Source organism: Staurois parvus, unplaced genomic scaffold (genome assembly GCF_062004578.1).
Source record: "Staurois parvus isolate SC_StPar_1 unplaced genomic scaffold, SC_StPar_1.0 ptg000406l, whole genome shotgun sequence".
NCBI classification, from domain to species: Eukaryota; Metazoa; Chordata; class Amphibia; order Anura; family Ranidae; genus Staurois; species Staurois parvus.
Window position 1 is genome coordinate 313,107 of NW_028318202.1, and position 23,943 is coordinate 337,049.

The 23,943-nt window shown below is 47.4% G+C and overlaps 1 protein-coding gene across 7 annotated transcripts in view; it reads left to right on the forward strand.

Moving 5' to 3' along the window:
- The window catches only part of LOC149455069 (cysteine-rich protein 2-like), a 548,326-nt gene that overhangs the window by 102,074 nt on the left and 422,309 nt on the right, over positions 1-23,943 (forward strand). For all 7 annotated transcript variants that reach the window (XR_016314105.1, XR_016314106.1, XM_089686684.1 and 4 more), the window contains exon 2: positions 18,826-18,920. Coding sequence is in view for 5 of the 7 variants with exons in the window: in XM_089686684.1 (XP_089542810.1) it covers positions 18,826-18,920 (95 nt within the window). In the remaining 2 variants the exon portion in view is untranslated. The remainder of the gene's footprint in view (positions 1-18,825; positions 18,921-23,943) is intronic.

Below are 23,943 nucleotides of genomic sequence, written 5' to 3' on the forward strand. Positions count from 1 at the left end.
CTGAATAAACCCTTTTTCCAGACTCTCATCAATATACCCCCAGAGGACCTCTAATTCGACTTCGGATAAGGGGTAAATTCTACCGAAAGGAATTTCAGCGCCAGGCAGGAGCTCAATCGGGCAGTCGTAGGAGCGATGAGGAGGAAGCATGTTGGCACTTTTTTTATTAAATACGTCCAGATACTCATGATATGCCACAGGAACGAGTTTCATGGTCTCAGGATCAGAGTGGATTCTGAGAAGAGGAGTTGTCACACTTGTCTCTTTGGGAGTACAGTGAGTCAGACAATATTCAGAAGGGAAGGAGATTTCTCCAGACAACCAATTGATGGTTGGATTGTGTGCTCTTAGCCAAGGCATGCCGAGAATAACTGGAAAAATCGGGGAGGTAATAATATCCAGACATAGGAATTCTTGGTGTCCTGAAGGAGTGTAGCAGAATATTGGCATAGTTTCTTGTGTTACAGGGCCAGAACTGATACCAGACCCATCTGCCAGATGAACTGCAAGCCTTTGTGCTTTGGTACGGAGTGGAATCTGATTCTGAGTAGCGAAACGAGCATCCATAAAACAGCTACAAGCACCCGAGTCTATGATGGCTGGGGCCATGATTGTCCTTTCGGCCAGTTGTAGTTGCAGATGAAAGGAGAGGTGATTCCGGCTGCATCATGTAAAAACAGTTGGGAGAGGGTTTGTGAGGTTTTATCGGACAGGTAGCCACGAAATGTCCTGAATCACCACAGTAGAGGCAGAGGTTGGACTTCTGCCGTCGGAGGCGTTCTGCTGCGGATAACTGCGGTCTCCAAAAGCTCCTCCTAGCTGGATTGGTGGGCGATTCTGATGAGCCAACATTCATAGAGGGCCCAATTTCAGAGTATATCAGAATCTTCCTATTGGTCCTCTCATTCTGTCTTTCCCAAATCCAACGGTCAATATGGATCGTCAGGTCTATCAGACTCTCCAATCTGGTTGGTATCCCCACTCGGGCCAACTCACCCTTCAGCGTATCAGAAAGACCAAGACGGAACTGATAGCAGAGAGCAGACTTGTTCCACTGAGTATCAGAACTCCAGATACAATAATCAGTAACATATTCTTCCACAGGCCTTTGGCCTTGCTGTAGCTTACTGAGCATAGATTTGGCGCCGGAAGGGATCAGCATAGATTTGTGCCATCGCTGTAAAAAATGAGTCCACTGAAGTTGTTCACGGAGATGATATGCCCAGGACTGAGGTTCATTTCTAAGAAGTGTGATGATAAACCCCACTTTAGTATTTGGTGAAGAGAAGATCTTGGGGAGCAGGGAAAAATATAACTCACAGGAGCTACGAAAAGTCCTGAACTTCCGGCGATCTCCTGTAAAGAACTCAGGCGTAGGCACCCGGTGTTCCGGTAGGACCAAGGTTTCAAGGATCATACTGGTCTCTGTTTGAGTGGCTGCATCAAAGGTTACCATGAGAACTGTGTCTGTGAGGACAATAGAGTCGGTTCGCATCTTACTCTCCAGGTGTTCGAAGTTTTTCTGTAGGTCGTGTATCACGTTAAACAAGGTAGTTATGGATTGGCAAATGTCCCCCAGTTGTGAGGCCTCCCTTTCAGATTCTATCATTGGCTGACTGGTACTGTCACGTACCTGAAGGGATACTGAATTGACAAGGTCGGCCTCACTTGTGTCACTAGCCCTGACCCCGCTGAGGTTGAAACAGAGGAAGTCTAGAACCCAGGGGAACAAGAGTGCCAGTAGTTGTTGTTTGCAGCTCTAGCAGATGAATACCTTGGAAGGCTGAAGATCCTCTGATTTTGGCACAGGAGTAGCAGGCAGAGCAGGTTTGGTAGATTGCCAGGTGTGCAGCAGAGCAAGACAGGCAGTGAGGACAAGAGACAGGAACAGTGTCATGGAATAGCTAGGGTCATCAACAGTCGGGTAGCGCGGTACAGAATCAGGAGGAAAAGCCAAGGTCAGGAGCAGAGCCGAAGTCAAGAACCAGTATCAGGAGAGCAATCAAATTCAGGTGAGGAACAAGCCGGGTCAGCAACAAAGGAATCATACAGAAACAGCAGGACACAGGGGGGGAGCTGAAGACCAGTCAGCACTGAACATGAACAGAGACACTCCTTAAATAGGCCGTCTGGTGACAATCTTTGCCGTGCGTGTGCACATGCACATGCGTGATCGCGCATTTCCGATCGTGGTTCGTCTTGCCGGCAATCCCTTACATTGGGCGATACTGGAAGGAATAATATTCCAACATAGAGGGTGCCCTGGGAAGTTCAAGAAGGTGTGGGGTAGTTGGTTAGCTCTACCAGATCTTTCACCAAATGATCTAGTTTTGGACAGAATTTTGTGATTCTATAAGTGTATAGCACTAACCCCTTAAGGATTGCGGAGTTATTTTTGGGCTCCCTGTCACTCTTGACCCCACTCTGAAAGCCCAACCCCTGCTGACACCACCAGACACTTCTGGCCAGAGTAAACGCTCTCAATATTAAAAGAAAATAGACTCACACACAAGTTAGAGTGAACTTGTATTTGGTTTATATTACTTGAATATTAACACCATAAAGCAGCACAAAATTATAGGCGTGCAATAATACTGTAAGTTATCACTCTTAGTAACTTTAAGCAAAGGTCAGCATACATATAGCAAAAAATCTCAGTCGGTTCTGGATGTCCTACAATTCAGAATTTAACCAAAGGCCTCAACTGTGAGATGATTCTGTCCCCCAGTGAGCAAATGAAAACTATTACAGAGTAAGGCTAGCTCACTTTGGGCCCTCAGAAGCGGACAACCAGGCATGTCTGGGGTAAAGAAAGAGTTCTTTAGTTAGGATGGCTAATCTCCCTTTAACTGGAGTGGAAGATCTTCTGCGCGCATGCTAGGGCCCAGTTGGTGCACTACAAGAACTCAGATCTCCTTTGTTGCAACAGGTGAAAGTTTCTCAAAAGGATTTAAGCAAGCACCAGCACTATCTCTTTAAGTGTTTTTTAACTTGGGCAGTACCCCTTTAAAGCACAAGATGAGATGCAGGTTTTAAGCAAGAGGTTTGAAGGGTGGGCAGAAGCACTTATTGACAAAGAGTTAAAGATAATACCTCTCTAGGCCGCAGTAGCAAGTGGCAATAATGACAAGTGTCCCTTGATGGATGTAAACCAATTGCAGAGGCGCAGATGGCAAACACTGCAGTTGGCTCTGATGACTGGAGTATTATGGAGATGTGTTTGCCAATAGGCCTCAACTTGTGTAACTTGTGAACAATGTCAGTAACTGTACAGAGAATGACTGATTCAATAGAATGTCAGTGACAACTTATTTGGCTGGAGAATTCACTGCCTTCTAAAAAAGTCCTGCGGTTCAGACTACACAATCCATAAAGCTTTTCACCAGAGTACGTGCCACTGAGTTGCAGGGCACTGCCACCCAGGGGTGGACTGACAACTCATGGGGCCCCCGGCCAATAGGGGATCATGGGGCCCCTGTGTCTTTGCCCACACTCAAAGCACACCCAAAAAAGCCTATAAAAAGTTAACAGGGGCACTTCATGATGCCCCCTACTGACCCCGGGCCCTTGGGCAGTGCCCTAGTGCTCGAATGGTCAGTCCGCCCCTGCTGCCACCTTGTCTCTTTTAACATCCAGCAGTCTGAATAATAGCAGGGTGTTACATGTGTATTACATGTTTAACTAACCCCCTGGTACTATTGATGCATTGGTTGTATCTGCATATTACAGTATAGGTGGCTAGGTATGATGGTTTTATGTGTATTGATTGTATTTAACCATTAGCTGCCCAGCCAATGGTCGTTTGGCGGCCGGCAAAATCCTTCAGCATTCCGGGTGGACGCCATATGGTGTCCTCCCGGGCATGCGCAGTTTGCGCGCCTGCAGTGCCGTGCAGCAGTGCGATCTGTCACTGGCTGTGTACCTCGGACACGGCTGATGACAGATCTGAGTACCGGTCCCATTGCCGGTACCATGTGACCTGCTGTGACCAATCACAGCAGGTCACATAACAGTTGTATACAATGGATGGCTTCATTCATGCCATCCATTGTATACTAGTGTGGCCAGCTGTGAATGGTCACAGCGATCACATGCACAAGCTGGGCCAATCACAGCTCAGTTATGTCATGTGATTAGCCGTGGCCAAATCACAGCTAAGCACAAAAAAAAAATACAGATCACTTCCCCAAAGTAGTACAATGTTACTATGGTAACATTATACTACTTTGGTCATAGTGAGATATAAAAAAAAATATATTTAAAAAAAGAAAAAAAATGTAATAAAAAAATTAACAATAATAAAAAAAATTTAAAGAAAATTATATATATATTTTTTCATACTGTCACTAGTCAGTGTCCCTGATCACCGCCATGCCAGTTATATGATGACGCTGTACTGCACTGGTGACAGTATGTAAAAAAAAAATTGTTTTTTTAATTTTTTAATTTTCCGAAAAATTATGACAAAAAATACAACTTCAAAAAACTCGCCATGCCTCTTATGAAGTACGTCGGACTGTCTACTTTGTAAAAAGGGGTCATTTGGGGGATATCTATACTTTTCTGACATTCTTCGACCTCAAGAAATTAGATTGGCTGTCAGTACTTCAGGATTGATCAATATTCAGATATATCCCATAGTTTGTGAACTCTATAACTTTCCTACAAACTAAAAAATACATCCTAATTTGGGGTATTTTCACCAAAGACATGTAGCAGAATACATCTTGGCCTAAATTTATGAAGAACAATTATTTATTTGCAAACGTTTATAACAGAAACAAAGAAAAACGTTTTTTTTTACAAATTTTCGGGCTTTTTTTGTTAATTTAGCAAAAAATAAAAACCCCAGCAGTGATTAAATATCACCAAAAGAAAGCTCTAGTTGTGTGAAGAAAATTATAAAATTTTAGTTTGGGTACAATGTTGTATGACCGCGCAATTGTCATTCAAAGTGTGAGAGCACTGAAACCTGAAAAATGGCCTGGGCAGGAAGGGGGTAAAAGTGCCCGGTATGGAAATGGGTAATTTCCATATTTTGCACATTTCAATATATACAGTCATGTCTGGTGTGCTCTATTTTTGCACACACTGTCACCTTCTGATTTTATGCTCTGGTAACTTGTACATACTTTTAAACGTGTGTGTTTGCCTTCTCTTTTTTTGTTCAATAAATTTATTTCTGATTTAAAAAAAAAGTTTATTGCTGATATCCTGTTCTGTTTCAATTATGACATTGTTTATATATTTTATTTTGCTCATCATTTATTATTCGTTATATATTATTTTCAGGTTTATTTTTACTGTTTTTGTTTTCTTTAGTTCTTATTTGATACTTTCATTTTTCTGTCTTTCTTTGTCTGAAGGCATAGTGTACATACTGTATATAGTTGCTCTCCTAAAGGCTTGAAAAGGTTGCGTTATTTGCTTGTATGACAGTTTATTAATGAAGCCTAGCGGTTGATTTACTAAAAGCAAACAGACTGTGCACTTTGTAAAGTGCAGTTGCTCCAGAGCTTAGTAAATGAGCAGAAGCTCTGCTGACTTCCATTATCCAATCACGTACAAGCAAAAATGCTGTTTTTTTTATTTTCCTTGCACGTGATTGGGTATTCTTTGCAAGTTACGTTTTACCTCATTTAGCTCAGTTGGCTTGACACTCTGTTTGACCCAGATACTGAAAGGATGGTGCTCTGCGAGATGGTCCACGTGTGGTGACTATAATCCCTGGAGGCACTCCTGTCTCTCCTCTCTCTCTCTCTTTCCGCCTAAATTAGACATGAGTTGGGCAGATTTGGATCTTACACCATGGGCCTCTAGGATGTCTCTCCTGGGCACACATAGTTTATTCTTTATGTAAGTAGATGCTAATATTTTCAAATCAGTGCTGGTTTACCGCTAGCTGGAATTTGTTCTTCCTTGCCTAATTCACAAAGCTTGTGGTACTCTCTGATTCAGTCAAGTTTGCAATCTTCTATATCCAGGAAAACTGTGTGTACATTTAGTCCAGACTGAGTTCTGTCCCATTCTTCATGTATACAGCGCTGTTGCTCCTTCATTGTTGTCATTCTGATATTGCTGAAAACTTTGAGCACTGCTGCAAGAGTGGACTTTTTGTGCTTACAACATATCACTTATTTGGAGACCATTCATATACTCATTAGTATCATTATTTTTGTATTTTAATTTTATAGGTTAATATGGGTACATTTTCTAGTAATAATTATTGATACTAGATCTATCTATATTATTTATTTATTTTGTGGATTCTGTAGTCCTTGCACCTTAAAAACTTTGCCTGCATCAACTGCAAAACTGTCCTCTCTATGCTTTTTCCACCACAAATTATCCACATTTAACAACATGTCATTCAAATCACAAAGGGGTTTAATTACTAAAGCTGGAGAGTGCAAAATCAGGCACACTTCTGCAAAGAAACCAATCAGCTTCTAACCTCAGCTTATTCAGTTAAGATTTGGCAATAAAATCTGGAAGCTGATTGGTTTCTATGTAGAAGTGAACCTGATTTTGCACTCTCAAGAGCAGTGTGATTAAATGCTTTTCTTTTTTAAAAAAAAACGCAGTTTATTTCTGATTAAACTCATTACTGTATCACAGAGCTGAACAAAGCTGATCCAGTCTTTGGCTCTTTGATCAGAAGTGGAAGCGCCAGTTGGTCAATCAGGATTCCCGGTGGGACAGGAGATCCTGTTAAAGCTACAAGAGGGATGCATTCCCTCCCGCTGCTTGTAAAAGCAATGAATGCATCATTCCGGTACAACCACCTGAAGTCCAGTGATGTACCAGGTACGTGACTGGTCAGCAAGTGGTTATTCATGTCATAGCGAGGTACTTGTCCTCTTTTTCTTACAATAGCTTCCATCTCCTGTGGCTTTAGATGTTTTGCTACCAATTGTACCTCACTCTAATTATCAGTGTTCAACATAATTGTTGAAGTGGTAGGAGCTGCAGGTATGCAAGGAACTGCAATTTGTTATCCACTTTTACTTTAGAAGTGTCATTTTGATGTGTTTAACTGATTTTTCAGCTAAGTTATCAAAAGCAATGTTAGCAGCATTTTTACATTCCTCCAGCAGTTTCTCTACAACTGGAGCTTATCTGACAGTTCCTAATTTTCCTGTATTAAATTGGCCCATTGGCACATTGGAAGTGTGATCTACCTGTAGCACCCTCCTAGTTAGGTTGCTAACAGTTTAAGGCAACTTTAGTTTTTGGCTCCTCTGTAGCCAGTGTAGCAAAATTTGGCTGCTTTTGGCTGCTTTGAGTTCTGCTGGTTGCAGGCTCAACTGCTTTTTCCTGATTTCTGGTAGGTTCCAGAATTTAGTGGGTGGAAGAGGCACACCTTCACTTGCATATTCATACAACTTCAGTCAATCCCTGGGAGGAAGAATGGCCAGTAGGAGGCTGAGGTGTGTATAAATAGGCTGCGGCCTGGGATAGCGAGGACTTGTTCCTGTGGGAGAAGCCCTCTTGATAACATAGCTTAAGTTTAGGGGAGACAATCTGGGTGCCAGCACAATAAGAGCTGGGGGACCCACATCCAAAGTTTCTGGGAGCAGTTTACAGGAAGTCCACAGAGGATCTGACCTGGAGGCACACAGTACAGAAGCTGTCTGGTGTTGCAGGAAGGCATTCAAGTACAGCAGCACACAGTGAGTACCAGCCTGAAAAAGATAGACTGTCCTTGTTGACTCTTGAAGAGACTGCCTCAGACTTGCTGGTTGTGGATTACATTTATATTGGAGTCCCTTAAGCTGTAGTCCTCTTGTCACCAGCCTCAAGAGTGGTTTCACCCTGAAAGACAGTTACTGTCAGAAAGTGTCCTCCATTACCTTTTTTCACTGAATCTGAAGGCTCAGCCTGCACCCTACCCACGTTTATCAAGCAATAAATCTAAAAAAAGAGACACTCTTTCCCTTGTCCTTATGAGAAGAAGCTGGGAAGCTACCATGTGCCTGGCTGCTTGCACCCACTTGGGACAAATAGCAGGACCAGTCAAGGATCTGAGAGCTACATACCCATCACCTAGCTATCTTCAGTTGACTGGTAGATCGCGATCAACAGGTTTGCTGAATCCTGCCATATAGAATAGTATACCAATTGCATCTTATGTAACACCATGCCTGATATTCTGCGGGCCTCTGATTAGGATTTATATGTAGCGCTACTCTTGTAGGAGCCGCAGGAATACTGTCCAGGTCCTCCCCAGTTACTTTGCTCCACAGCCAGGCACATAGACTCATTCACACATTTCTCCACATGTTGTTTTTATATTTGGATAACTTGGATAAGGGGGACGAGTGGGATATTCCAAAAATAGGAACAATGTACATTGACGACTTTTGCAATCTATTTCAGAGTCTGTGCTTGAGTCAAACAGTGGACTTCAGCTTATGGCAGTAGTACCAGGTAGTAGCAGTAACAGCATTAAATTCTTTAGAGCCCCAGTGCAGTGTCCCTTTAGGTAGTAGTGGACAGATAGATAGAGCTCTTCGGAACACCAGCCAGTGTTCCCTTTGCTAAACTTGCAGCTGACTTCCTAGCACCAGAGAGGGGTTAAACAGCACACAGTCTCTAAGATCTTTAGAGATGTCTGTACTCACAAGGTCCAAGAGTAACCGGACGCCTTCCTCTGTGATGCCAGAGTAGATCTTCAGAAGACAGCCCCTCAGTCAGCATAGCAGAACCCAGGTCTCAGCAATTCAGGCCCTCAGGCAGCCCATCTGAGGGTTATGGCAGCAGCTGCCTGTGGGGGGCAACATGTCCTCTCCCAGGCTTGGGAAATCCTTACCAGGAAAGATCAAGAACCCAGTGTGCTCACTGAATATATAGTTACCCAGCATGCCTTAGAGCCCCTCTCTCTGGGATAGGCTGAGGCTGTATCAATATATATGCTACCATCTGCATAACTCCACACTTGTAATTCAGAGACTTCTACAGTTTCCTGCATACAGAGGAAGCCAGGCAGAATAGCAACAGCTGAGCACACAGAGCAGATCTAACTAAATTATCACAGTGAGCTAACTATGCTTTTACCTAGCGACAATTGGAGCCACTCTGCCTACAGAGTGATAACTACATTTACCTACCACAAACACTTGGTTTTATTAATTAGCATATGTCAAAGAGGTAACCTGTTGTATTTAAGAGTGGTAGCAACTTGTGGAGTTTACTCTCTAGACTTTACTCTTTAGAAGCACTAAGAAGCTATTAGAGCTGAGGCCATTGGAGTCACCCCAGCAGGAGTGCCCAAGTGTTACTGTGATCTGTCTCAAATGAGAAGTGAAGGACTCCCAGAGTTGTCAAAGAGACTTGAAAGAGGACCCACTCTGCAGTTTAACCTTGAAAGCTCTGACCAAATAATATCCCAGCCTGCTAATAAATGGCTGACTCTGTAGACTTTGCTCATTATTGAGTACTGTTGGGTCTGTAAATTGGCAATTTTGGCATTTACATTTTGATATTTAATAAAATATTATTTGTATACACCTTGCGTGTGGTGTTATACCGCATGGTCCTTCTTTGTAAACACTTTTGGTGAACACTTTGTTCACAAATTGTTTTAGTAATATGTAAGGGATGTAACCTGTTGTATTTAAGAGGTGTAGCCACTGGCTTGGTTAAAGATTAATAAAGCAATGGGCACTGATGGTATTCATCCCAAAGTTCTAAGAGAACTTCGAGCTATAGTTGTTGGACATTAGGACCATTAACTGATCTTTTTAATCAATCTCTTTTAATAGGAGAAGTTCCCTATGACTGGTGGACAGCTAATGTTGTACCTATCCACAAGAAGTGCACCAAGGTAGAAGCTGGCAATTAAAGGCCAGTGAGTTAACCATCGGTTGTAGTCAAGTTACTGGAATCCCTCCTGAAAATAAGGATCATTGATCACTTAAAAACACACAACTTGCTGGTTCCAAAGCAGCATAGCTTTACTGAGGGCAGATCATGTCACACTAATCTGAATAGATTTTTTTACTATATTACCAATGTTTTAGACCAGGGTGATGCTGTGGACATAGCGTATCTTGATTTTAGCAAGCCATTTGATACAGTTCCACATAATGATAGTACTAGTACCAGGTCCTGTTCGATTTAATCTATATGTAAGTGATATAACAAAAGGTTTCTTGGGTAAGTTATGTCTTTTTGCTGTTGACACAAAAGTGTGTAATAGAGTTGATATCCCTGGAGGTTTCTGTAACATGGAACATGATTTGACATTGCTGGAAGATCAGTCAAAAAAGTGGAAATTGCAGTGCAATGTTTCTAAATGTAAAATAATGCACCTAGGGAAAAAAGAATCCATCGAGAGAGTACAACATTGGGGGTACATTGTTGGCCAGCACTACAGAGAAAAAGGACTTGGGGGTACTTATTTCAGATGATTGCAAAATGAGCAGGCAGTGGGGAAAGTGAATAACATTCTAGGACTATCACTAGAGGGGTCACCAGCAGGAGGAAGGAGGTCATGAATCACCTATATAGATCTTTAGTTAGACCTCATTTAGAATACTGTGTCCAGTTCTGGAGACTTTACGTACAAAGAGATATTATCATGATAGAACAAGTCCACCTTGCATGCTTCCACCTCAACGTCCCAGGACACCAGGTACTCCATCAGGGGCACCCACTACCCACCAGGGGCCCAGCCGCCATCACACCACTAGCCACCAGGGACACAAAACAGAGATTGCAAGCCACTAAGGACCCTAGGATACTATCCCACTGGGGACCACAAGCCCACCATCCCACCTGGGACCGCCACTATCCCACCATGGACCTAAACAGGGGCGCCCACTACCCACCAGGGGACCCAGCCACCATCACACCGCAAGCCACCAGGGCCACAATCAGGGGCACCCACTACCCACCAGGGACTGCAAGCCACTAGGGACCCCAGGCTACTATCCCTCCGGGCTTGCATAAAAGTGGCCACCCGCCCAAGTCTATAACTGGCTTATGAAGCAAGGACACATAAACAGGCATCACATAGTGAATAAAGGGGAGAGAACAATGTTCTTGGACAACTTGCCAGCCAGCTTGCTAACAACCGAATTAACCTGTCCAACAGTATGCGTTTATAACAGGGGTTTAGTTAGCACACATTTGCAAATACATACGTAAGCCACAGAGCCACGACACGGCACCCTGGTAATCTGTGGTCCTAACTCTAAAATTTGTGAGTCCCCATAGTAGAGGCACATGCATTTAATGGATAGATCATGGGCAGGTGGACCTGAGGGAGCCACCCCTCTTAAAGGCAAAGGAGTGCACTGGAACCCAGCATGTAGCACAATGGCAACCAGGGCCCTAGTGCACCCACGTACCAAAAACTCAAACATGCATAAAAGTGGCCACCCGCCCAAGTCTATAACTGGCTTATGAAGCAAGGACACATAAACAGGCATCACATAGTGAATAAAGGGGAGAGAACAATGTTCTTGGACAACTTGCCAGCCAGCTTGCTAACAACCGAATTAACCTGTCTAACAGTATGCGTTTATAACAGGGGTTTAGTTAGCACACATTTGCAAATACATACGTAAGCCACAGAGCCACGACACGGCACCCTGGTAATCTGTGGTCCTAACTCTAAAATTTGTGAGTCCCCATAGTAGAGGCACATGCATTTAATGGATAGATCATGGGCAGGTGGACCTGAGGGAGCCACCCCTCTTAAAGGCAAAGGAGTGCACTGGACCCCAGCACTGGACCCCTACTATCCCTCCGGGGACCGCAAGCCCACCATCCCACCTGGGACCGCCACTATCCCACCGGGGATCGCAAGCCCACCATCCCACCAGAGACTCAAACAGGGGCACCCACTACCCACCAGGGACTGCAAACCTCCAAGGACCCTAGGCTACTATCCCACCTGGGATCACAAGCCCACCACCCAACCAGGGACCACCAGCCCACCACCCCGCCCTCCGGCGCGCTGTCCCTCTGGCGAAACTCGGGTGACTCCTGGCCTACCACGACCCCTGAAGCTGCGGTCTCTCCTACCAGCCACAGCAGACCACGGAGGAGCGCAAACCACGAAGGGCTGAGGATCGCTGCCGCGACGCCCCGCTCCGGGTCCCGCAGACTGAAGGAAACAGCAACCACTCCCGCTTGCACAAAGAGGGCAAGCCGCCACCGGCCCCGACTGGGGAAGCCACCGCTGCCACATCTCCTCCCCACCATGCTCCACTCAACCGTGCCCCTGCCCCGCAAAGCCCTGAGCCCCGCTTCATCCGACGGAGACGCCCACCAATGCCTAGCCCATTCCAGACATCGGCCTGCACCACCTCCTGACGCCGGCCTATATCACCTCCTGACACCGGCCTACACCACCTCCTGACGCCGGGCCTTCAGCACCCCTGACACCGGGCCCTCAGCACCCCCTGACACCAGGCCCTCTGCACCTCCTGTCACCGGGTCCTCTGCGCCTCCTGATGCCGGGTCCTCAGCTACTCCTGACGTCAGGCCCTCAACACCTCCCTTCGCCAGGCCCGCAACACCTCCTGACTCCGGGCCCTCATCACCTCCCGAAGCTGTGCACTCAACGCCTCCCGACGCCGGGCCACCAGCACCCCTAATGCTGGGCCTACAACACCTCCACCCACCGCGTCCCACGGCTCGTCCAGCCGCTGCACCACTGTGCCCACCGACGCCGTGCCACAACACCTGTGGACGCCGGCCTACAGCACCCACAGACTGCAACCAGCCAGCTGCAGCCCCAGCCGCCCACCACTCCCCTCCTACGATTGGACACTGATGAACTCCGACATGGTATAACGGACTCTCCCCATCCTCACTTCCTGACTGAAACCTCCCTCCTCTCTGACTCGATCAGCATTCTGCCCACCCTAGCATGCCACCTGCACTCCTCCTCCTCGTTCTCCTCTCCTCCATCCCCAAACTTGCCTCCCTCTACCCCCCTACTCCCCCAAAACAGCTCTACATCACACCCTCACTTCTTCCTTCCCCCCTCTACGGCTCTCACCACCTCCTCCTGATACTCCACTCCCCCGCCGACCCACATGCCACCACCATCAGACCCGCGCGCTCCTGCACCTCCCGTTCCCATGCCACCTTCCTCACCCTCCTCCTTCTCCTAACTGCCGGTGACATCTCCCTGAACCCTTGCCCCCCATCTCCCCACTCCCCCTCCCAGCACCCCCCTACTCACACCAACCACCGCAACCCCCTCAATCTCATATCTGTCCCCCTCCTCCCCACATCCACCCCTCCCCTCTCGGTTGCACTCTTGAACGCCCGTTCGGTTTCCATAGGCTCACCGCCATCCACGACCTCTTTGTCTCCCACTCCCTCAACCTCCTAGCGGTCACCAAAACCTGGATCCAAGCCACTGACTCCACCTCCCCTGCCGCCTTCTCCTATGGAGGCCTCGTCTGGACCCATTCACCCAGGCCGAGCGGGGGCAGAGGCGGAGGGGTCAGTATGCTCCTACCCCCGCTGAGCACCTTCCAGGTCCTTCTTAACCCCCCTCCCTATCCTTCTCCTCCTTCGAGGCCCACTGCATCCGGCTCTTCTCTCCCACCCCCCTAAGGATTGCGGTAATCTATCGGCCTCCTGGTTCCGAATCCCCCTTCCTAGAGGACTTTGCTGCCTGGCCTCCCTTCTTCCTCTCCTCCGAGCTACCGACCATCATTCTAGGCGACTTCAATATCCCGATCAACGTCAACAGCTCGGCTACTTCCCAACTCCTCCTTCTAACCTCCTCCTTCACGCTCACACAGCACACAGAGTCCTCCACACACTCCAACGGAAGCACCCTGGACCTCGTTTTCTCCCACCTCTGCACCCCCCATGACTTCACTAACACCCCCTTCCCCCTCTCTGACCACCACCTCCTCACATTCTCCATCTTCCCCTCCCTCAACCCCCCCCCCAAGAAGCATCTAACCATTACCCGCAACCTCCGCAATCTGAACCCGACCCATCTCCACCCGGCAGCTGACCGTCTGTATGACAGTATCCTCCCTCTGTCATGCCCTGATCTGGCCACTACTGCATACAACGACTCACTGTCAGCTGCCCTTGACTCCCTGGCACCCCTAACCACACGTAGCATTAGACCCCGACCGCTTCAACCCTGGCAAAACGACCACACGAAATGCCTCAAACGACGAAGTCACACGCTGGAGAGCTTCTGGCGCAAAACCAGATCCCCTCGCGCGTTCTCCCTCTACAAAGCCGCCTACCTCGCCTACACCACCTCCCTCCACACCGCCAAGCAAGCCTATTTCATAACCCTTATCAACACCCTCTCCACCTGTCCTTGCCAGCTCTTCTCCACTTTCAAATCCCTGCTCTCTCCCCCCCACCTCCACCCAGCACCTCACTCACCACCCACGAGATTGCCAATCACTTCCAAAACAAGATTGACGCAATCCGTAAGGACATTGTCAACTCACAATCCACCTCTCCACCCAGCCTCCCACCCTCCTCCAACCCCGCAACCCTCCCCTCCCCTCCCCTGACCTCATAGCCGCACTAACCCCCACTATACCCAATACCCCGCACACCATCACCTCCCCAACACTCCGCTCCTTCAGCCCAACTACCTCTGAGGAGGTCTCTAATGTCTGCCACCACCTGCCCCCTGGACCCTATCCCCTCACAGCTCCTCTAGTCACCCCCCCCCCTCCATCATTCGCTCCCTCACCCACATCTTCAATCTCTCCCTCTCCACCGGCACCTTCCCCTCCCCTCTAAAGCATGCACGCATCACGCCCATACTCAAAAAACCCTCCCTTGACCCCACTAACCTTAACAACCCTAGACCCATCTCCCTCCTGCCTTTCACTTCCAAGCTCCTTGAGCGCCTGGCCTACAATCGCCTAAGCGCCCACCTCACTGATAACAACCTCCTTGACCCCCTACAGTCTGGCTTCCGTCCCCTGCACTCCACCGAAACCGCCCTACTTAAAATCACCAACGACCTCCTAACCGCCAAAGCCAATGGCCACTATTCTATCCTCCTGCTCCTCGACCTCTCTGTGGCTTTCCACACTGTTGACCACCCTCTCCTCCTTGCCAAACTGCACTCCCTTGGCATCAGGGACGCTGCTCTCTCCTGGTTCTCCTCCTACCTTTCCCAACGCTCCTTCAGCATCACCTACAACACTGCCACCTCCCCCTCCCTCCCCCTCTCTGTCGGGGTCCCCCAAGGCTCTGTCCACGGGCCGCTCCTCTTCTCCATCTATACCACCTACCTTGGCAAACTTATTCACTCCCACGGCTTCAATTACCACCTCTATGCCGAGGACACCCAAATTTACCTCTCCACCCCCCACCTCACCCCCTCACTCTCTGCCCGCATCGCCCACCTCCTAAACGACATATCAGACTGGATGTCGCTCCATTTCCTCAAACTTAACCTATCCAAAACCGAGCTCCTGGTCTCCCCCCCCCCGCACCCCCCCCTCCTCTCCATCACTACTAACAATGCCACCATCTCTCCCACCCCACATGCCTGTCACCCTGGACTCCCACCTCTCCTTCCTACCCCACATCCAACTGCTATCTAGATCTTGCAGGCTCCACCTCCACAACATCTCCAAGATACGCACATTCCTCACCCCAGACACCACCAAACAACTCGTACACTCCCTCATCATCTCACGCCTGGACTATTGCAATTCCCTTCTCACTGGCATACCCAAACGAACGCTATCCCCACTCCAGTCGATCCTAAACTCCGCGGCTAGACTCATCCACCTCACCAACCGCTCCACATCTGCCTCCCCCCTCTGCCAATCCCTTCATTGGCTCCCGATTGCCCAACGCATCAAATTCAAACTGCTAACTCTGACCTACAAAGCCATTCACAATGCCGCCCCAAACTACATAACTGACCTGATACCCAAATACTACCCTACCCGTGCCCTCCGCTCCTCACAAGACCTCCTACTCTCTAGCTCCCTGGTCTCCTCCTCCCACACCCGATTGCAGGACTTCTCTAGGACTTCCCCCATCCTCTGGAACTCCCTCCCCCAATCCATCAGACTGTCACCTACCCTCCGCACCTTCAGCCGCACCCTGAAAACCCTCCTCTTCAGAGAAGCCTACCCCAACCTCACCTAACACCTGACCTCACCTAACAACTAACCTCCTCCACTCCTCCCACCACTCCATCCCCCACAGCCATTTCCTCCTGTACCACCTTCCCCTCCCTCCTAGATTGTAAGCTCGAAAGAGCAGGGCCCTCGAACCTCTCGTGTATTGAATTGTTACTGTCTTGTCTCATGTTCTGTCCCCCCTGCTACTGTACAGTGCTGAGCATACCCTTTGGCGCTATATAAATATTGTATAATAATAATAATAATAATAAAGTCCAGGGAAACAAAAATGGTGAAATTTTTGGGGGATAAAACATATCAAGAGCGACTTCAGGAACTTAACATGTACACTCTGGAAGAAAGAAGGGAAAGGGGAGACATGATTTAAACCTTTAAATACATCAAGGGGGTGGAGGAAAGTTCAAAATTAATCTCAGAAAGTACTATTTTACTGAAAGTGTAGTTGATGCTTGGAATAAACTTCCAGTAGAGGTAGTGAGCTAGTCAATAGTAAATAGCTTCAAACATGCTTGGGACAAGCATAGATCTATACTCAGATAAAAAGTTAACAAACCCCCCCCTCCCCAAAAAACAAAAACGCAGAAAAGGACACACACAAAGAAAAACGGGCAGACTTGATGGACCACTCAGTTTTTCTCTGCTGTCACTTTTCTATGCAGCTGCTCAGCCATGAAAACCTATTCCATGAAGCTCTCTATGCACTGTTGTTGTGCTAATCTGAAGGCCACGCAAAGTTTGGAGGTCTTTAGCTACTGACAGTTGGCGACTCCTGCACACTGTGTGCTTCAGCATGCGCTGACCCTGCTCTGTCATTTTATGTGGCCTACCACTTCGTGGCTAAGTTGCTGATGTTCCCAGTTGCTTTCACTTTGTTATAATACCACTAACAGTTGACCGTGGAATATTTAGTAGCAAGGAAATTTCACGGATGGACTTAATGCACAGGTGGCAACCTATCACGGTACCATGCTTAAATTCACTGAGCTCCTGAGAGCGACCCACTCTTTCACAAATGTTTGTAAAAGCAGTCTGCATGCCTAGGTGCTTGATTTTATACACCTGTGGCCATTGAGGTGATTGCAACACCTGTATCCAATGATTTGGAGGGGGGTCCCAATACTTTTGGCAATATAGTGTATATATGCTTATAAACCTGTGGATATTGTGAGTGCAATAAATTGCTATTCACTTTACATTATTTTGCAATCTGCATTCCCTGTTCTTTGTTACTTTGCAGCTTGTGTACACAGTTTGCTTATTGGAGCAGAGGAGAAGGAAGTTTTAAGTTACGGGACATTTGGATCTGTAAATCAAAGGTGGGAACAGTACATACTCATGTGTGTGTTTGTGTGGGTATAATCCACAGTTGCAAATTGAGAGCACCACATTCAGGAGGATTTCTTACTCAAACATATGGAATCTGGATTTTGAAAACATTTTGTTTCTTTAGCACCCTGATAGATAGGTGCTAGGTTTAGATAAATAGATTTGGTATGTGTTTTGATAGGTAAATTTGGTTATCACACTGTAGTCAGTGTGATGATGATTGTGTTAGTTAAAAACATAGTTTGATCACTGTATTCAGTGAAGCTGCATTCTGCTAGTCAAGTCTGCTCAGTGTGTTTAGCTGCTGCCAGTCTGATAGTTCCCCCTGCATCCAGAGAACCTGAGAAGTTTCTGGATGTTAGGTGTGGAGCTATACAGATGGTAGCATGAATATTGATATGGTTCTGGCCTATCCCAGAGAGACAGGCTCTGATGGCATGCAGGAAGACTATATATTTAGTGAGCACACAGAGCTCTGGGTCTTTTACTTAAGAGGATTAGTGCAGCCTGGAGGGGGCACGCTGCACTTTCAGGCAATGCTGTTTTGTATGTTGTCATGAGGCCTCAGGTGGGTGACCTGAGGGCTTGAATGCTGAGACCCTGGAATTAAAGAGCTGACTGAGGGGGGCTGTCTGACAAAGATATGGTCTGGTATCAGTAAGTTGTTGCTTGGAAGTTAGAAGGAGGCAACTGGCTGTACTTGGGCCTTGTGTGAGTACAGATGCTTCTAAAAGATTTTGAGGGCTTTTGTGCTTTTGCCATCCCTCTGGTGCTGGAGAGTCAGCTATGGGTCTACTGTAGTTAAATGGGACACCAGCTGGTATCCTATAGAGCTTTGTGCAGGTAATCTTTTACTTAAAGGGACTCTGCTGGCATGGCACTACAAAAGGCATTTACAGTTAACTATTACTACTACTTTAAAGCTGAAGTCTACTGCTTGTTACAAGCACAGACTTTATTATAGCTTGTCATGAAGAATATCTAAGTCCTCAAGTGTATATAGTTCTTGAGTATACCAAACAATTCCCTCAAACCTATCCAAATTCTCCAAAAATAAAAACAAAAAAACAGACTGGTCATTGAAGAAATGTGTAAATGAACCTGTGTGCCTGACTGTGGGGAAACCTATACAGTATTCCTTCAGCTTCTACGGGAGTAGTGAAACATTTTAACGAAGAGATCATTCTAAGCAATAAAAGTGCTGGCGGTTCTCTTGTGTTTTGACCTCAAGATTGAGACTGATTGCTGAAGCCCTGAAATTATCTTGTATGTTTGAATGGCATAACATGAAATGTGTCTTACAAAAATATATTTATGAACTGACTTGTCTACCATTTTATTGAAACGTAATAGTTAACTTATGCTTTCTGTATTCTTACAGCTGAGAAGGTAACATCACTAGGAAAAGACTGGCACAGGTTCTGTTTGAAGTGTGAACATTGCAATAAGACCCTAACTCCTGGAGGTCATGCTGAGGTGAGGTTTTATATCTACCCACCATCTTTAAAATAAAGAATGCCTCAAATAAGGTAATTTAAATCTAATTTATGTGTTGGGGATGTAGCTCTACCCCCTTAGGGTTAGCTGAGTAATTTACAGGTTCCCTGTCTTTCCTGACCCCACTTTGGAAGCCCAAATCCTGCTGCAACCAAAAAATAGACTCACACACAGTTTAGCGTGAGCTGATATTTGGGTTGTATTAAGGTCAAATGTATGTACAATATAGCAGCAAGAAAATATGTGCATAAAACAGCTATCACTCTCAGTAACTTCATGTAAAGGTCATAACACAGCAAAACCTCAATCGGTTCTAGATGCCCTGCAATTCAGAATTTAAGCGGTAGCCCCAGTCCTAAGATGCTTCCCCATTGAGCCAAAAATAACTACTAACAGAGAGGCTAATTCGCTTTGAGCTCTCGATAGCTGATGGCTGGGTTTAATTCTGAGAAATTAAGAGCTCTTCAGTAAAATAGGCCAATGTCCCTTTAACTGCAGTATCTGATCTTCTGCATGTTTGATATGGCTCTAGTTGGTGCACATAAGGATTCAAATCTTCCTTGAGGCAAAGGTAGAAGTCATTTAGTAGAGGGTGAACACAAAGGAAAGGAGCTGCCCCTTTAAGGAATATTGAATTTCAATAACACCCTTTTAACAGACACAGGATGGGACACAAATGTAGGCAGAGATTAAAGAATGGGCAAAAAACACACTTCTGTAGGGATTAGTTCTTCCTTGGACCACAATGGCAAACTGCAGCAATGAAGGAGCTCCTTGGCAAAAGGGGCACTCTGTAATGAGAGCAAAAATACAACTTGACCCGTGGATTGCAGATACTGCAGTAGATTCTTGTAATTGGATATGCTGAAAGTGTGATAACTAGTAGGCCGAACAACCTTAACACGTGTAACTTGAGAAACAGTGGTAGTCAAACTGAGTAGAAAATAATTGCATTTAGTAGTGTCATATGCAGCTTAGATGGCTTGAGTTGGAACTCTCTAACCCGATCCATGGTCTCTGTCAGGTGGTGGATAGACGGGGGCCTAAGGTTCCTTCTTGAGAGATCGTTGTGGACAGCAGCACTTTGGTCCACCTGCCTGAAGGGCCATCCACCAGACTGGCCATTGGTGTCAGCAGTCAGCAATTCCTCCACTCTCTGTGATCCGACCCAGCTTGGACCTGCAACATCCTGCATGGTCTTCTTTACACCTGCTCTCCAGCTCTCTCCGTCTACTTCCTGTCTTCGGGTTCCTAGGCTTCTGTATTTATTTGCCTCCGCCCATCTGCCAGCTCCTTTGGGAAATGTACACTGCTCAATAACATTAAAGGAACACTTTTAATCAGAGTATAGCATCAAGTCAATTAAACTTCCTATCAGGAATAGGATGAGCACTGCCAGAGCCCTACAAAATGACCCCCAAAGCAGGCCACTTGTGTGAATGTCTCTGACCAAACAATGAGAAACAGACTTAATGAGGGTGGCCTGAGGGCCCAACATCCTCTAGTGGGCCCTGTGCTCACTGCCCGGCACCACAGAGCTCGATCAGCATTGCCAGAATTGGCAGGTCTGCCACTGGCGCCCTGTGCTTATCACAGATGAGAGCAGTAACAATGGTCTGGGGAGGCATCCATGGAAGGACGCACAGACCTCTACAGGCTAGACAATGGCACCCTGACTGTCATTAGCTATCGTGATGAAATCCTTGGACCCATTGTCAGACCCTACGCTGCTGCAGTGGGTCCTGGGTTTCTCCTGGTGCACGGACTCATGTGGCAAGAGTATGAAGGCAGTTCCTGGAGGATGAAGGAATTTATTACCATTGGATGGACCTCACGCTCGCCTGACCTAAATCCAATAGAACACCTCTGGGATATCATGTTTCAGTCTGTCTGATGACGCTAGGTTGCACACTGTCCAGGAGCTCAGTGATGCCCTGGTCCAGATCTGGGAGGAAATCCCTCAGGACACCTTTCCAACATCTCATTAGGAGCATGCCCCACCATCAGGCATGCATACAAGCATGTGGGGGCCATACAAACTACTGAGTACCATTTTGAGTTGCTGCAATGAAATTTCAGCAAAATGGACTAGCCTGCTGCATAATGTTTTCACTTTGATTTTCGGGGTGTCTTTGAATTCAGTCCTCTGTAGGTTGATAATTTTTGTTTCAATCAAAGATTGGGGCATGCTTACATTCCTAACACATCACCCAGTCCATATCAGTACACAGTAGACATACAGCATGATAATTTTCAGCATTGAGATCTGATGTGTTTTTAAAGTGTTCCTTTAATTTTTTTGAGCAGTGTAGTTTGTTAGCTTGCTGTCAAGTGAAGTGCTGCAATCAGCCTATGAATCCCACAAAGCTTTTCAACAGTTTGAATAACTGGGCTTCAGGACACTGCCATCTTGTGTCCAAACTATTCTTCAGAGCTGTCTGAGGATAATGTAAATATGAAGTTCGATGGGAAAACATTGCATGTGTCAGCAGAATAAGAAATTTCTGTGTGGGATGTGGTGTTTTGTCTGGCATCATCTACAGTATATACCAAATTTTTTGCTAAAAAAAAATGGGGGAAAATGTCTGTGCGTCTTATGGAGGGAATATGGACTGGCTGGCCCGGTATCCCCCCCGTGTTAGAATACCGGGCCGGCCGCTTAGCTCTTCTCTGCAGACCTCCAGCGGTCTTACCTGTTCCTCGGTCCAGCGGTATAGTCAATCTTCTCTCCCCGGCGCTGGCATGGCCATCCGGTTGTGACAGCTTGCGGCTTCACAGCTGGGTGCCCACTGCGCATGCGCAAGAAGAGCCACACTTTGTGCATGGCCCTGTAATCTTCTGGGACCTGTCACGTGTCCCAGAAGATTATGGGGAAGGAAGGGGAAGGACAACTCTGTGGAAGTGAGAGCGGGTACCTGTCAAATTCGGGTACCCACTCCCCCCCCCTCCACTCCCCAAAGGTCTGCAGTCTCTAGTTTTCTGTACTATGTCCACAGTCTCTAGTCATCCCCTGTACTATGTCCGCAGCCTCTGGTCATCTGTACTATATCTGCAGTCTCTGGTCAACCCCTGTACTGTGTCCGCAGTCTTTGGTCATCCCCTATATGGTGTCCGCAGTCTCTGGTCATACCCTGTACTGTGTCTGCAGTCTCTGGTCTTTCCCTGTACTGTGTCCGCAGTCTCTGGTCATCTCCTGTAGTATGTGTCAGGCTCCGCCCAACGGGATCTCTAGTGGTCCACAGCACGGTATTTCCCAGGACGCGGAGTCTAAGTCCCAGTCTGCCTTTTCACCAGAGCCCCTGATGGTGGGGATGGACTTGGTGCAAGACTGGAACCAGGTTGCGCCCCTGGGCGCACCCGGCTATGGTAGAGGGGTCCCGCTGAGGATATGTGCCCGGGATGAGCCTGCTGTGAAGGGGCTGACGGGTCCAGGTCCGAGCGGGATGGATGGATGGATGGATGACTAGCCAGGTCGGTAACAGTGGGGACAGGTGCGGTACCAAGCAGCAGGCAAAGAGTAGTCAGGTCACACGCCGGGTTCAGTAACAGAGGGTCCAAAACAGCAGTAACTACAGGCAGAGGAATGGTCAGGGACGAGCCGGGGGTCAGAGCAGGAGAGGGTCAGCATTAATCAGGACAGGCAGAGTCTGGCAACAAGGAAACGTACTTGACAGGAACACAGGAACACGAAGACCTTGCGGCAATGAGGACATTGCCTGGCCGGTTTAAATACCGAGCCCTGCACCGTCATTGGTGCCAGGCACGCGCCCGTGTGCGCGAGTGCTCATGCGCGGCCGCAATTGCCGCCGCGGACGCCCAGGTCCTACTGCCCACCCGCTGATGTTCCTGGGCGATCCGCGCATGCGCAGATTTGCGCGCCGCGGCGAAGACCAGGATTCCTGACAGTATGTCCGCAGTCTCTGGTCATCTCCTGTACTGTGTCTGCAGTCTCTGGTCATCTCCTGTACTGTGTCTGCAGTCTCTGGTCATCTCCTGTACTGTGTCCGCAGTCTCTGGTCATCTCCTGTACAATGTCCACAGTCTCTGGTCATCTCCTGTACTGTGTCCGCAGTCTCTGGTTTTCTCCTGTACTATTTCTGCAGTCTCTGGTCATCTCCTGTAATGTGTCCTCAGTCTCTGGTCATCTCCTGTACTGTGTCCACAGTCTCTGTTCATCTGTACTATGTCCGCAGTCTCTGGTCATCTCCTGTGCTATGTCCGCAGTCTCTGGTCATCTCCTGTACTATGTCCGCAGTCTCTGGTCATCTCCTGTACTATGTCCGCAGTCTCTGGTCATCTCCTGTACTATGTCCGCAGTCTCTGGTCATCTCCTGTAGTATGTCCGCAGTCTCTGGTCATCTCCTGTATTATGTCCACAGTTTCTGGTCTCTGGTCATCTCTGGTCATCTCCTGTACTGTGTCCGCAGTCTCTGGTCATCTCCTGTAATGTGTCTGCAGTCTCTGGTCATCTCCTGTACAGTGTCCGCAGTCTCTGGTCATCTCCTGTACTGTGTCCGCAGTCTCTGGTTTTCTCCAGTACTGTGTCTGCAGTCTCTGGTCATCTCCTGTAATGTGTCCTCAGTCTCTGGTCATCTCCTGTACTGTGTCCGCAGTCTCTGTTCATCTGTACTATGTCTGCAGTCTCTGGTCATCTCCTGTGCTATGTCTGCAGTCTCTGGTCATCTCCTGTACTATGTCCGCAGTCTCTGGTCATCTCCTGTACTATGTCCACAGTCTCTGGTCATCTCCTGTAGTATGTCCGCAGCCTCTGGTCATCTCCTGTATTATGTCCACAGTCTCTGGTCTCTGGTCATCTCTGGTCATCTCCTGTACTGTGTCCGCAGTCTCTGGTCATCTCCTGTAATGTGTCCGCAGTCTCTGGTCATCTCCTGTACTATGTCCGCAGTCTTTGTTCATCTGTACTATGTCCGCAGTCTCTAGTCATCTTCTGTGCTATGTCTGCAGTCTCTGGTTATCCCCTGTACTTTGTCTGTAGTCTATG